The sequence below is a fragment of the Dermochelys coriacea genome, chromosome 4, assembly GCF_009764565.3.
Source record: "Dermochelys coriacea isolate rDerCor1 chromosome 4, rDerCor1.pri.v4, whole genome shotgun sequence".
Classification (NCBI taxonomy): domain Eukaryota; kingdom Metazoa; phylum Chordata; order Testudines; family Dermochelyidae; genus Dermochelys; species Dermochelys coriacea.
The window spans coordinates 39,944,276-39,958,473 of record NC_050071.1 but is presented as its reverse complement, the minus strand read 5'-3'; the positions used below and the strand labels follow the sequence as shown (position 1 = coordinate 39,958,473).

The 14,198-nt window shown below is 38.1% G+C and overlaps 1 protein-coding gene across 5 annotated transcripts in view; it reads right to left on the bottom strand.

The window, feature by feature from the left end:
- The window catches only part of METTL14 (methyltransferase 14, N6-adenosine-methyltransferase subunit), a 33,756-nt gene that overhangs the window by 14,049 nt on the left and 5,509 nt on the right, over positions 1-14,198 (bottom strand). For 3 of the 5 annotated variants that reach the window (XR_006280896.1, XM_038399223.2, XM_043513424.1), the window contains 4 exons: positions 13,849-14,040; positions 13,080-13,167; positions 2,506-2,596; positions 634-775 (listed from right to left, as the gene is read on the bottom strand). Coding sequence is in view for 4 of the 5 variants with exons in the window: in XM_038399223.2 (XP_038255151.1) it covers positions 634-775; positions 2,506-2,596; positions 13,080-13,167; positions 13,849-14,040 (513 nt within the window). In the remaining variant the exon portion in view is untranslated. The remainder of the gene's footprint in view (positions 1-633; positions 776-2,505; positions 2,597-13,079; positions 13,168-13,848; positions 14,041-14,198) is intronic. The other 2 variants (XM_038399224.2, XM_043513425.1) reach the window with 1 other exon arrangement.

Here is a 14,198-nt window from a genome sequence, read left to right as displayed (position 1 = left end):
TGGTGACTTGACATTTAGTAAAAATGACATAAGAGAAACAACAACTAAGGGGAAGAATTTTTAATCAGACTTTTCAGAATTATAGTGGGCTTTGGTTGCCTTCTGTTAATACCTGTTTAACTCCAATACATAATCAACACTTGGAGAAAGGATGTCTGTAAAAAGATTCAATTATTGCACCAGTTCAATTAAGGAGCAAGTGATCCTAATACACATCTGAAACCTCCTCAAGAAGTTATCCAGCAAAACCAGGAAAGACAAGACTGGCTATTCATAAGATTTCTAAGGTTAAAAACAAGCAGCAAAAAATGAAGGGTTTTTTGGATGTGGGGATTGATTTAAAAATCCTTTCAGGACTTCTTTATACATCATGATGGGCCAAAAAAGGGCATAAGCCTAGTTTTCAAGAAAAACTTTGAAAGTTACTTAACAATTTAAGTGTGTAAATACACACCACACATACCCCCCCCCCCCACACACACACACACACACACACACACCTTAGTTTTTACAAGGCCTCACTTTTCTCACACAAATCCTATGTAAAAAAGGCTGTACACCGAAATCTACACTTCAATCTATTTTATAAAGGCGTTTACAAAGACTTTTTGCACAGTAAGAAAAAAAGCTTACATCATCCCAAGTCCAGCATTTTTCATTGGCTGTGATGCCAGTCTCTCTGTAGTATTCTTCCAATGGAGGTTCCAAAAGAATCACATCAAATTTGGACTTTAGTTCTCTAATGTCAAAGGCTTCCAAGTCTGCTTGTAAATACCTATTTAAAAGAGATAATAAACTATGACAAATTGCTTGGACAAAGTTGAACTGCAGTTCCCCAGCAAGCACTCTGTGGGAATTTGGGGTCAGTGGAAAGATGTGTCTCCTCTTGATTTCTAGGGGCTACAATGCATTAAATACATGCAAAAATATATTAAAGTTACCTTGAACATAAAGTGCTGTACACAGATGTTGTGGAATAACAAACAGGAAAGCAGAAGGTCCCAAAATGTAATCTACACCATTACACTATGAAAGTTCAATATAACTAAACTAATGATACTTTCAAAGAGGAGTCCTTTTAAGACGCAGCAATAAGGATTCAGGGATAGCGAGTAGGGAAAAGGGCTAGACAACTGTCCACATATGATCTGGTACAGCATCAAGGAACAATCATTTACATGGAATGTTTTTGAAAAGTATCTCCATTTAGGAAAGAAAAGCCAGTTGTTGCTCAGCTATTATTGATTGGGGGGCAGGGGGGAGAGAATATGGAGGGCAATTTGCATTCCCCATATGTAGAATGTGTTTTAAATCGCTTAGAAATTTTGCTTTTAGCAAGCTATTTCTGGGACTCAAATGTGCAGATTTAATACTTGTCCCATTTCTGGCTCATGTATAGCCTATCCTCCTCACCAGTTGCTAATTACTATTCTCTCTCTGTGAAAAATTAATTCTACAATATTATGAGAGAGAGTCTTGCTAGGTTTGATTTATGGAATAATATTCCTCCTGGCCATATCTAGGAAGTTTTGGTTGATCTATTTAGGGAATGCCAGTTGGATTTTACCCATTTTTGTATTAGTGAGATAAAGAGTGATGGCAAGCAAAATGCTACCATAATCTTAGAACACCATGATTATTTTATTCTTTATTAGCCAACAATTAAGGTTAACATGTGTACCATCTTCAGTCAGGGTTAACACCCACTCAGATGAAAGGTGGTACTTCATACTTCTCGGTTCTTATTTTGGAACCAACTGATTTCAATCAAGCTAATTGGATAAATAAGGAGTACAGAAAATTACTCTCTTTCTGGATACAGATTAAAGTCAGTACTATAATGTATCAGTTCACATGCATTGAGGTTCAAGCATATGGGTAGAAAAATAGCATATTTTAAAATACAGCTGAAATTCTGTAGGAACAGGGAGAAAACAAAGAAGTTTAACAAGGCAAGCCACCTCAAGCTAGTCTCTTGCTTCTCTTATTGTAAAGTAGAGCTAGATACCAACGTGGTAGCTACTATGCACATGTGGAAAAGATACTTATTGTAAGAACAGCATTTTCAAAATATTTAGGCCGCTGAACATTAAATAAAATGTCAAATTTTCTTAAAACAAGGTTTTCTTGTGGTTTGAAACTACATTGTTCTAGATCAAGCTTTTTCATATACATTTCTCCGTTTTGGCTGCCAAAATTTTACATCCGAATGAGGCTGAAAGCACAGTCTACAAAGATATTTTTTCAGGCTTCATGACCCCTCATGCTCTGGTAAGAAAATCTAATTTATATACAGACATCAATTAAATGCTAAATTAAATTATCCAAAATAAAATGGTTGCATTCTATTGAGGATTCAGTGATTTAATTTAGATTCACAAACCAGAAATAGAAAGTGTAAATCTTAAACAGGTGCTGAAAGATAAAAAGATTTGTGGCGCAGACAGCCAACATTAAGAGAGTCTGGACAGCAGAAACCAGTTTCTAACAAAAACAAACACTTACATGGGGGGAGTGTTAGATTTAGATATTAGTTCGTCCTTTAGTCTGATGAGCTCTCTAAGTTTGGGATATTCTTCAAACCTGTCTGCTAAACCTGAGGAAAATAAGAACATTTGTTAATTTTCAATCTGTTCTGTGAGAATGAAATCTATACGGACAACCAGCAGACAATCCCAACAAGTATTCTGAAGTAGAGCCAGATATTTTAGTAACCATATTTTATTTAAAAAAAAAAAAAAAAAAAAAACAAACCCCTCTTCAACACAAACAACCACCTGTTCAGGTTACCCCAGTACTTTATAAAAGCCTGCTATCCTCATTTAGTCATCCATGCCCAAAGTTACTGAATATTCCAGTGCACTAAACTTCTCTACAATAATAAAAGTATAGAAATATTAGAAAAGATTATGAACAACACCTTATCCAAAAGTCTCCAAATTTTTCCAGAAGCCCATGATTCACTTTTGCTCAAATTAATTTCGGCAAAAGACATACAGTGGAGAGTTGTTTTATGTTTTTTTCTGTAATTTTAGTTTCAGTTTATTAAGTATCCTAAGCAGGGTGGATACAAACAAACATTCTGTGGTAACACATACATATTACTGTTTCCAGAACAACTGTTTGACCTTTAAAGACCACTTTTAATAGGCAACTGACTGCGGCTGGTCCCTTAGGCAGTCACTTAAGCCAGGTTTAACTGTAACTAACACTACCAGACATGCATACACAAAAGTTTCATAGAAGTTTTCATTTCTTAATTACTTAGACTTAATTTTAAAAACCTGTATCAGAAAGGCATAATTTTGGCTCTGGTATGTGCAAGACAGAGACCTTGTTATACTCTTACAATTTAAACACTGGCTGTGAGCACTGCTCCCTATAATCCCCTTACAACCAAAAAAGTTAAATGGAAGTATTTTTTTTAAATCCTAGTAGTACCCTAAATAGGAGAAAACAAAAAGATCATCATGTAGTTCCCTCCCCAAAGGAATATTAGCTCAACTTCATGAGTGTGAAAAGCTGCAAAGCTTTTCCTTTTTAAATTTGTCCACTTTGTCAGCTTATGAGACTTGGAAACCATAAAGATTCACTTTTTTTTTTTAAATCAAAATTCTTGTCCTGATTACTTTAATTAAGAATAGTGGCTATGGCCCCTGCCTCCAATTTCATGGAAAAACTGGAGTCAGAGGTTCTTAAGCTCCACCACAGCTGACATTACAGCTATTTGTATCCAATGAAATGCAAATAGTATCTTCCCCCCCCCCACAAACTTTATTTACACATTGCATTAAAACAATTATGTTTTTAGTTACAGCTGCTACTTTGTTGCCTCCCAACACATTGCGTGTGGGAAGTGGAAAAGCCAAAAACATCAGACAGTAGGAACACAAACCAGTGGAGGGCAAAGGGGTATTTCCAAAAGATGATCTTCAAGGATGAATAACAGACTATTTAAAAATTTAAAAGTGATGGATAATAAAATAAAAATAAAAAAGCAGGTTCTATCGCATCAGGAGATCAATTTATCTTGCAAGAGAAGGAATCAATGAAAATGAACTGAGGCTGGTGAGGCACCCTGTAACTTTCAACAGAGATATCTCAAAAAGCTATTGTCAGAGTTGCATCTAAAATACAGTTTGGGTCTACATACATGCTTAATATTCAGTCAGTAACTATGATCAGCTAACAGTGCATCACACCTACCAGCTGCCTTGTATGGCACACAACTGTCTTCCTATAACTGGTTTAACATATTTGTTTCAGAAACAACAGGACACCACAATCATGTCCATGTAATCAGTTCGGCCAGTCCACCTTCCTCCCAGCTCCGCAGGCAGAACACCACCCCAGAGTGTATTGCCTCAAATGCTATTGTATAATCCTCTGGGCCCTCAATTCCCAGCTAGCACTATGAATACCTGCCTAGAGTTGATTAGAAGGATTGTCCAGTGATTAGGGCAGTAGCCAAGGAACTGGGAGAACCAGGGTCAAAATATAATTCTTTTTCAAAATAAATCTGTGTAAAGTGAAATCTGAATTTAATACAAAATATCAAACTCATTACAGTCTCTTAAAACCTTAAAATACAAAATAAATACGATGAATCCATGAGCCTCTATCAAAAGCTTCGAGTCAAAGGCTGCTTTTCTATATAAAGAACCACAGGTTAGAAACATCTAACTTTGAGGTCAAGCTTTATAACTATGACTCAATAGGTCATGTATTGCATTAAGGACTTGATCCCATGGGGGGGGGGGGGAGAACCAGTGGCTATGCTACTGGGTGCAAGAGACTGGCATTCAAACCAAGCCACTGACTCCTGGAGACACTATCATGTACCTCACCAGGATCATCCACTGAGCCCACCTGTGTTGTCTCACTGGCCTATATTATAGCTTCTCCCGATCTGAGCTCTGATTGGTTCAGTTCTTAAAATTATGAATATTTATGACTCCACCCATCATGGAAACTTACTCTCCTGCTCATGAAAAAACACTGATCTTCCCAGTAACTACCAGACCTTGCTTCTGGATGGTTCTGGGCACTTCCAGTAAATAGTCTTGTTCTGTCTCCTTGCATGTGTACACAGACAAAGATACAAATAAACAGAAATCCATTAATTTCTCAATTAACTCCTCTGTTGCTAAACAAATAAAATACTCAATTCACAAGGCACAATGGTTACAGCAGCAGAAATTTTGGGTGGTTGTTTTATTAGTTCTTTTATTTTTCTGGGGGAAAAGGGTAGAGTAGTTAAGTACCACAGGAGAAAGAACAGAGAGTGCAATCAGAAAAGAGAAACACTCGGGTCAACACAGAACACTATGGGGGAAAAAAGGGACAATATTCCTTCAGAGAGTACAATCTCATGTTGTTTTCGACACCTGAAAACTGGAGGGGAAAAAAACTGCTATGGCTGCAGATCAGATTTGGGAACATTTTCAAGACATTCCTCGTACCTCTGGGTAAAAAAAAAAAAAAAAAAAAAAAAAAAAAAAAAAAAAAAAAAAAAAAAGGAGCATGTGCCAAATGCACACAGTGGAACAAAGAGAAGCAAACCCTGACTGTCAGAATGAAGTGTTATGAAAAAATCCTCCTCAGAAGGCAATGCCTTTGAAGATGATGATATGGACATGTCTGAACAATCTGGATCAATTGGTTAGTAAACTTATTTTTGCACCATTCTTATGGACAGCCCACCATGTCTTACCATATGAGTAAATAATTTAAACTCTGTCATAAATTTGTGTTTATAGAGTAGATTACCTATTTATGAATCAAAATATAACTGGCATGTTAGTTTATTGTGGAAGTATTTATCAAATACATTTTTGTTGTTGCTGCTGGACTTCTCAAGCAATTTTTTATTTGTCAGTATAATCAAACATTCTAGGTGAAGGTTTCAGAGTAGCAGCCGTGTTAGTCTGTATTCGCAAAAAGAAAAGGAGTACTTGTGGCACCTTAGAGACTAACAAATTTATTAGAGCATAAGCTTTCGTGAGCTACAGCTCACTTCATCCGATGAAGTGAGCTGTAGCTCACGAAAGCTTATGCTCTAATAAATTTGTTAGTCTCTAAGGTGCCACAAGTACTCCCATTCTAGGTGAAGATTTCCTGTTTAAAAGTAAAATTTTATAAGGCACTTATGAATTTTAAAACTTAAAAAAATAATGTTTTTTTACAGCTGTTTGGTATGTTCCTAGAGATAAGGGTTTGAGTAGATTTAGATAATCCTTATAATTCATTATATTCCCTATAAAACTCTGTTTAAAATAAATCGTATCATTTAAACACTAATACAAACAGCTGCAGTAGGAAAGATCTTCCATTTACAATTTCTTTTAAAGCAATGCACTGAGTAAAGCTCTGAGTGACTTGATTTTACCATTTTGTTTCAGGGTCCAGCTTAGACATAGACAGCTTATCAATGTCCATCATCTCCAATACCATTAGCTACAGAGCCATCTGGCTGATACCAGCAGCAATGCTGCAACTGAACATGTCAGGCAGTACCATACCTGTATCAAAAAAGACTTCATCATCCAGTAAAATCATGGATGGGTTCATAATCAGAACTGACAGATTCCACAAAGTTTCCATAGATGAAAAGATTGCTTTGTTAATTTCTGCATCGAATTTTCCTTTTCATCTTGCTCAGAACAAACATTTCACTGACATGGTTCAATCATTACAATCAGGCTACACGCCACTCTAAAAAGTAGATGTTGCTGTAAGGTTTCTGCATACACTGTCTGAGAAGGAAACGGAACAGTGTTGAGAAAAACTTTGACAGAAAATTCATTAATCTGAGTCTTGATGGGTGGACCAAAGTACAAAGTGATCAGTAATACGTGTGTGAGAGACAACGGAAGATGGGGTTGTCTATGTTACAAAAACAACTAATACATCAGGAAATACCCATACAGAAGAATACATAAAAGTAGCAGCAGTAAAAGTTATAACAAACTATGAACAAAAATGCAAGCATCAAGTACATAGCTTTGTCACAGACAATGCTGCAAATGTAGCAAGTCAAGAAGAAATCTAGAAGATAATGAAGGGAACCCTGAAACTTTTATGGGGGTAGTGCTCATTTGGTGCATCTTTTAGCCAAAGACTTATGCCCAACACTAGGAATAAAGGAAACTATTGCTGAAATTGTAAATTCTTCCCTAACAACCACTTTGCTTCAGCTTCACTGATGAGAGCAGGAGGATCCAAACCAACTGTCCCCCAAGATATACAATGACATTCAGTGGTTGACCGAGCTATTTGTTTTGAGTTTTTTGAGTGTGTTTTGAGCTATTTATTTAGAACTGGCCTATTCTGATGACAATTTGTGAAGAAAGCCGTGACAAAACAGATGGAACTATCACAATCAAAATAGTCAACATCAGACTAAGATATGCTGAAAATATTGAAAGCTTGGACAAACTGCAGAAAGATTGTTTCTGTATTGCTGATGCTGTTGAAATTTAGAAAACTTCCAGAGTCATTGAAAACAGACAAACCCAAAAACAACCCGCAAGCAGTAAAAAGGGATGGATCAAGCACTCACTCCACCTCATTTTCTTGCCAATATTCCCAACCCGAAGTATGAGGGTAGATGACTAGCTGCTGAAGATACAGCGGCTAGGACATGGGCATCACCGCCAACTATAATAAATTTCAGGGCTAGAGGTGAATCATTCAAGCAGTACATGTTTGCTGATGGTGTTTTAAAGAAAGTCACACTACTGAACTGGTGGATGTCACTAGCTAGCACCTGGAAACAGAGTTTGTTGAAGTAAGTGCTTAAACCAACTTTGATAGCAGTGACCTCTTCTGCAGGCACAGAAAAAATATTTTCTTCCTTCGAAGCTGAGAAATCAACTGGGAATTGAAAAAGCAGGAAAACTTCTCTCTTTCTTCCAGTCTATGAATAAAAACAAAGGAGGAGTGGAGGAGATCTACTAGTTTTAAAAGTTTGAAGGACAGCCCAAGTAACTTAGGAGGCTATTATCTCATTTTCAAGAGACTTAAGCAAGTAGGAACTTTCACTTAGGCATATTTGAAAAATTTCCCAGGTTGATCCAAATCAGTTTAATTCACTGACTACAGTTAATCCCACTGTTCCTTTATAAATCATTTAGTTGTAAATGTGAAACATATTTTAATAAAAGTTTATATATTCAAAGTATCAAAGGTTGTTTTGTTAATATAAAATAAATTTTATATGCTACTTTGTGTGTTTGTTTAAATTCCAGTTACCATCCTAATGCAGCTTAACACAAATCATGAGCAAAAAGTTAAATTACCAATGACCAATATATCATTCATGATTTTCTAACATGCTAAAAATGTACCATTAATAAAAATCTACATAATTGCTTAAATAAATGTTCATAGTCAGTGTACCCTCCTAGGTAGCAAAAAGATGCATCAAATCTTGAGTAAAGGCTCTATTGAGCTGTAAATCAACATGTTTTAATGTAGCAACCAATGAGATTGGATTTTCTTTAGAAAATAACTGAAGTACAAATGGAAAAGTTGATTAAAATCAAAGTAGTAAAGCAAGACTTTTCATTTGGTGATTTAAATCACCTTGATTTGAAATCAATCCATCCTGTACCAAAGACTGTGATACAGTCAGATATTCTAACTATGATGTGGGCCCAAGTATCAAAGAGAGATTTCCCACAGTATAAATATATAAACAGAGATAAGCTACAAAGTAGGTGCAAAAGCACAAATATTTTTCTGATGCCTGAAGAGCTACCACATGGAGACAAACTGGGACAAAAGTTATAAAATTTATTAAATTAAATATTGATATTAAAAGTTTAAAAAGCCCCAAAGTGACAGTTTGGTGCCTATAACAAGGGAGAAAAAAAGGAGGCTACCAATGATCTCTCCAATCTTATGTCTGCAAAGTGTGAGGGTCTGGAGAAACAGTTGCCCATAGACTCCTTTTACCTGATCCTCAAATAGGTTTCTTTGCTACAGAAGAGCACGACTGCACATGTCAGTGGTTCTCAACCAGGGTTATGCAGAGGTCTTCCGGGGGTGCATCACATCATTTAGGTATTTGCCTAGTTTTACAACAGGCTACATAAAAAGCCCTAGCCAAGTCAGTCTAAACTAAAATTTCAAACAGACAATGACTTGTTTATAGTGCTTGACATGCTATACACTGAAATGTAAGTACAATTCTATTCCAAACAATTTCATAATTATATAGTAAAGATGAGAAAGTAAGCAATTTTTCAGTGATAGTGTGCTGTGACACTTTTGCATTTTTATGTCTTATTTTGTAAGCCGGTAGTTTTTAAGTGAGGTCAAACTTGAGGGTGTACAAGACAAATCAGACTCCTGAAAGAGGTACAATAGTCTGGAAAGGTTGAGAGCCACTGGCATGTGACACCTAACGGAAATCATTTCAATTACATTTATTCTGCATTCCTTTTATGGCTACACAATATGTCAGAGCAAATATTAACAAGGCAAGCTCTCATTTGCTTATCTTCAGACATAGATTATTCATTATTCTTTCTAATTGGTAAAAATAGTGAAATAAGTCTGTCAAGAATTTGAAAATCTCATTCACTCTGAATATAAAAAGAAAAGGAGTACTTGTGGCACCTTAGAGACTAACAAATTTATTTGAGCATAAGCTTACGTGAGCTACAGCTCACTTCATCAGACGCATTCAGTGGAAAATACAGTGGGGAGATTTAATTACAAAGAGAACATGAAACAATGGTGTTACCATACACACTGTAAGGAGAGCTATTACCACAGGAGAGCGGGGGGGGGGGATGACCTTTTGTAGGGATAATCAAGGTGGGCCATTTCCAGCAGTTGACAAGAACATATGAGGAACGGGGGGCGCAGTGGGAAACAAACATGGGGAAATAGTTTTACTTTGTGTAATGACCCATCCACTCCCAAAGTTAATTGTTTCCAGTTTTCAAATTAATTCTAATTCAGCAGTCTCTCTTTAGAGTCCGTTTTTGAAGTTTTTTGTTGAAGAATTGCAACTTTTAGGTCTGTAAATCGAGTGACCAAAGAGACTGAAGTGTTCTCCAACTGGTTTTTGGATGTTATAATTCCTGACGTTTGATTTGTGTCCATTTATTCTTTTAAGTAGAGACTGTCCAGTTTGATCAATGTACATGGCAGTGGGGCATTGCTGACACGTGATGGCATATATTACATTGGTAGATGTGCAGGTGAACGAGCCTCTGATAGTCTGGCTGATGTGCTTAGGCCCTATGATGGTGTAAGCCTGGACCAGTCCACACAAGAGATCCACTTCCTGGACACTAAGGTGCTAATAAGTGATGGTCACATAAACACCACCCTATACCGGAAACCTACTAACCGCTATACCTACCTACATGCCTCCAGCTTTCATCCAGACCATATCACATGATCCATTGTCTACAGCCAAGCTCTTCGATACAATCGCATTTGCTCCAACCTCTCAGACAGAGACAAACATCTACAGGATCTCTATCAAGCATTCTTACAACTACAATACCCACCTGCAGAAGTGAAGAAAGAGATTGACAGAGCCAGAAGAGTACCCAGAAGTTACCTACTACAGGACAGGCCCAACAAAGAAAATAACAGAACACCACTAGCCATCACCTCCAGCCCCCAGCTAAAACCTCTCCAACGGATCATATAGGATCTACAACCTATCCTGAAGGACGACCCACCACTCTCACAGATCTTGGGAGACAGGCCAATCCTTGCTTACAGACAGACCCCCAATCTGAAGCAAATACTCACCAGCAACCACACACGACACAACAGAACCACTAACCCAGGAACCTATCCTTGCAACAAAGCCCGTTGCCAACTCTGTCCACATATCTATTCAGGGGACACCATCATAAGGCCTAATCACATCAGCCAGACTATCAGAGGCTCGTTCACCTGCACATCTACCAATGTAACATATGTCATCATGTGCCAGCAATGCCCCACTGCCATGTACATTGGTCAAACTGGACAGTCTCTACGTAAAAGAATAAATGCACACAAATCAGACGTCAGGAATTATAACATTCAAAAACCAGTCGGAGAACACTTCAATCTCTTTGGTCACTCGATTACAGACCTAAAAGTGGCAATTCTTCAACAAAAAAAAAAAAAACTTCAAAAACAGACTCCAATGAGAGACTGCTGAATTAGAATTAATTTGCAAACTGGATACAATTAACGTAGGCTTGAATAAAGACGGGAATGGATGGGTCATTACACAAAGTAAAACTATTTCCCCATGTTTATTTCCCCCCCACCCTTCCCACTTTTCCTCAGATGCTCTTGTCAACTGCTGGAAATGGCCCACCTTGATTATTACTACAAAAGGTCGTCCCGTCCCCGTCCCCCCACCACTCTCCTGCTGGTAATTGCTCACCTTACCTGATCACTCTTGTTACAGTGTGTATGGTAACACCCATTGTTTCATGTTCTCTATGTATATAAATCTCCGCACTGTATTTTCCACTGAATACATCCGATGAAGTGAGCTGTAGCTCACATAAGCTTATGATCAAATAAATTTGTTAGTCTCTAAGGTGCCACAAGTACTCCTTTTCTTTTTGCGGATACAGACTAACACGGCTGATCCTCTGAACTCTGAATATAAATATACCTGACTCAGAATATGCAGATTTTCTTATGAGTGATAATCAGAACTGTCAAGATGAATATACTGTTTATCCTGGAAAGCAATTTGTTATCTAAAACCTCTTATTTAAATACTTTATGCCAGAAGATTTTTTTGAAGTGTTCAAAAGACTATGATAGTATGTTTATACTGAGGTGGCACCGAGATGCCATGATTAAGATGTGCTAAGAGCTGTATAAACACACGATCCCTTCTCTGAAAATCTTAGTCTTATAATTGGTTCAAAGTGAGATTAAAAAGAAAAACAACAACTCTGAAATATTTTAACTAAGTTGCCATGAGACATCATGTTGGAGGACAGGACCAAAGGATGTTATTTTAATTTTACAAACTCAAAACACAGAGCCAGTTAGCACTTACATAGCACTTTTCAAACAGTTGAGTAAATTCAGGATTGGCCTGAACATGTGAAATTACATTGAGTTAAATAGTTATGCTCTTCTAAATTAGTAAGCTAAATTCATTACTAATGAATTCTCAGAACTAAGTTACTTTGCAAAGTATTATTCCCATTTTATATGGAATGCACAGATGTCAAATGAGTTCTCTGGGGCAGCACAGTGAAACCAATTGCTAAACCAAGATTAAAAAACCTGTCTGTGGGACCTAGGGACAGTTGATCAGTCCACTAGACCAGAGATTCTCTACCTTTTTTTTCTGAGCTCCCCTTGCACCCCACAACGTGCTATAGAAGTCCAGGGCCCAGTTGTGGGGACAGAGAGGCCTTCAGACAGACGTAATTTGACTTCCATTGGGGTGCGGGGGAGCAAGGGTTAATGGGGCTCAGGTCAGCTCCATACAGTGGAGTCGAGGGAGGGAACACCACCTTCACCCCGACTCACCTCAGCCGGCCACCCAGACTGTCTGGGTTGGGGGGGCAACCAAAAATTACAACTCAAAGCAGGAACTTAGTCCCATGGGGTGGAGGGGGGGCGCCAAGGCTTTGGGATTCAGTCCCGTGATTCCTGGCTTCAGCCCCGCATGGGCTCCAGGACATGGAGGTCCAGGTTTCAGCCATGGGGCCCTGCGGCCCCCCTGAAACAGCTCACAGTCCCCTGGTTGAAAGCCATTGCACTACACCATACTGGAACATGAAATTCACCAGTTAAAAAGCTTTTCAAAACGAAATAGTTTAAAATAAAGTGGGCAATAGCATTTTCCTACCTCTATAACACTGATATGACAGAAACCAAGTCCCAGGTAATTTTATAAATGGAAGAACAGAGAGACACTCTTCCATTCCCTTTCTTATTTTCAATCCCAAAAAAGACAGCATGCCCAATACAAAAAATTACAGTTTGGGGCAGGAGAAGGAGGGGTCGGGAGGAAGAGCAAGAGGTGAAGAGCAAACAGTGAGAAACTTTCTTAGTTAATTGTTTAGGCTATTCTGACATACCCACATCTCTGATAAAGTTCTGCGGCCTGTGTCCTGTATCCACAAAGTGTTGACAATAATCATTGTGAGGATTTAAGCTCTGGGTTCCCTATAGAAAAAAGGAACAAAAAGGGGGAAAGACGATTCAGGTCATGCACATTTCCAACTGATTTTACATACCACACGGCAAAAACTTTCTAGCTTACAAAATGCTGTTCTGCCCCTTCCTCGACACATCATTCTCCATCAGTGTCTCTCAAACTTTTGTACTGGTGACTGCTTTCACATAGCAAGCCTCTGAGTGCGACCCCCCCTTATAAATTAAAAACACTTAATATATTTAACACCATCATAAATGCTAGATGCAAAGTGGGGTTTGGGGTGGAGGCTGACTGCTCGCGACTCCCCATGTTAGAACCTCGCGACCCCCAGTTTGAGAGCCACTGTTCTACACTGTAAAGACTCCGCAATACACAAGTTATGTATTACTATAAATTTTAGCCACTGGCACAGGTTCACTGAGACCATGGCTAGTTGCAAGCCTGAAACAGGCGAAAAATAGAACAGGCTGATAACATGCACTTGTGTGTCAGACATTGGCTAAGTGATTCATGAATAATTTAAAGGCCAAGTGTTAATTTCATGTCATCCGTAAAGACCCTTCATTAATTTCACACTCAGAGGCATAAGTTCATCCCATAAAATATCTCAAACCTCTTCAGTTGCCAAGACAGCTTAATGCAACCACATTATGGGAGAGCAATGATTGCAAGGCACTAAAGGGGCTTACCTTCAGAAAGGTACTAGAATCTTTGTAAATCTCTTCTTCATAGGGCAAGTTTTCTTCATCCTGATGCAGCTCTACTTCATCCTTTGGAATAAAGCAGATTTTATATGCATGTAGGCACATGCTGTTTCTCTCCTCATTATGACTCCGCTTCTTAATGAAGGAAGAAGTGGGCTGTCTATGAATATAAGCCTCCTGCAACAGTAGATCATGAATGATTCCAATGCCAGTTTTGGAAAAGAAATATAACTGACATGTTGCCAAAAAAGGCACTCTCTCTCTCTCATTACTATGTAGCTTGGGTTACCAACAAGGCCTTGAAAGTAAGTAAGCGTGTATAAAGCACCATAAAT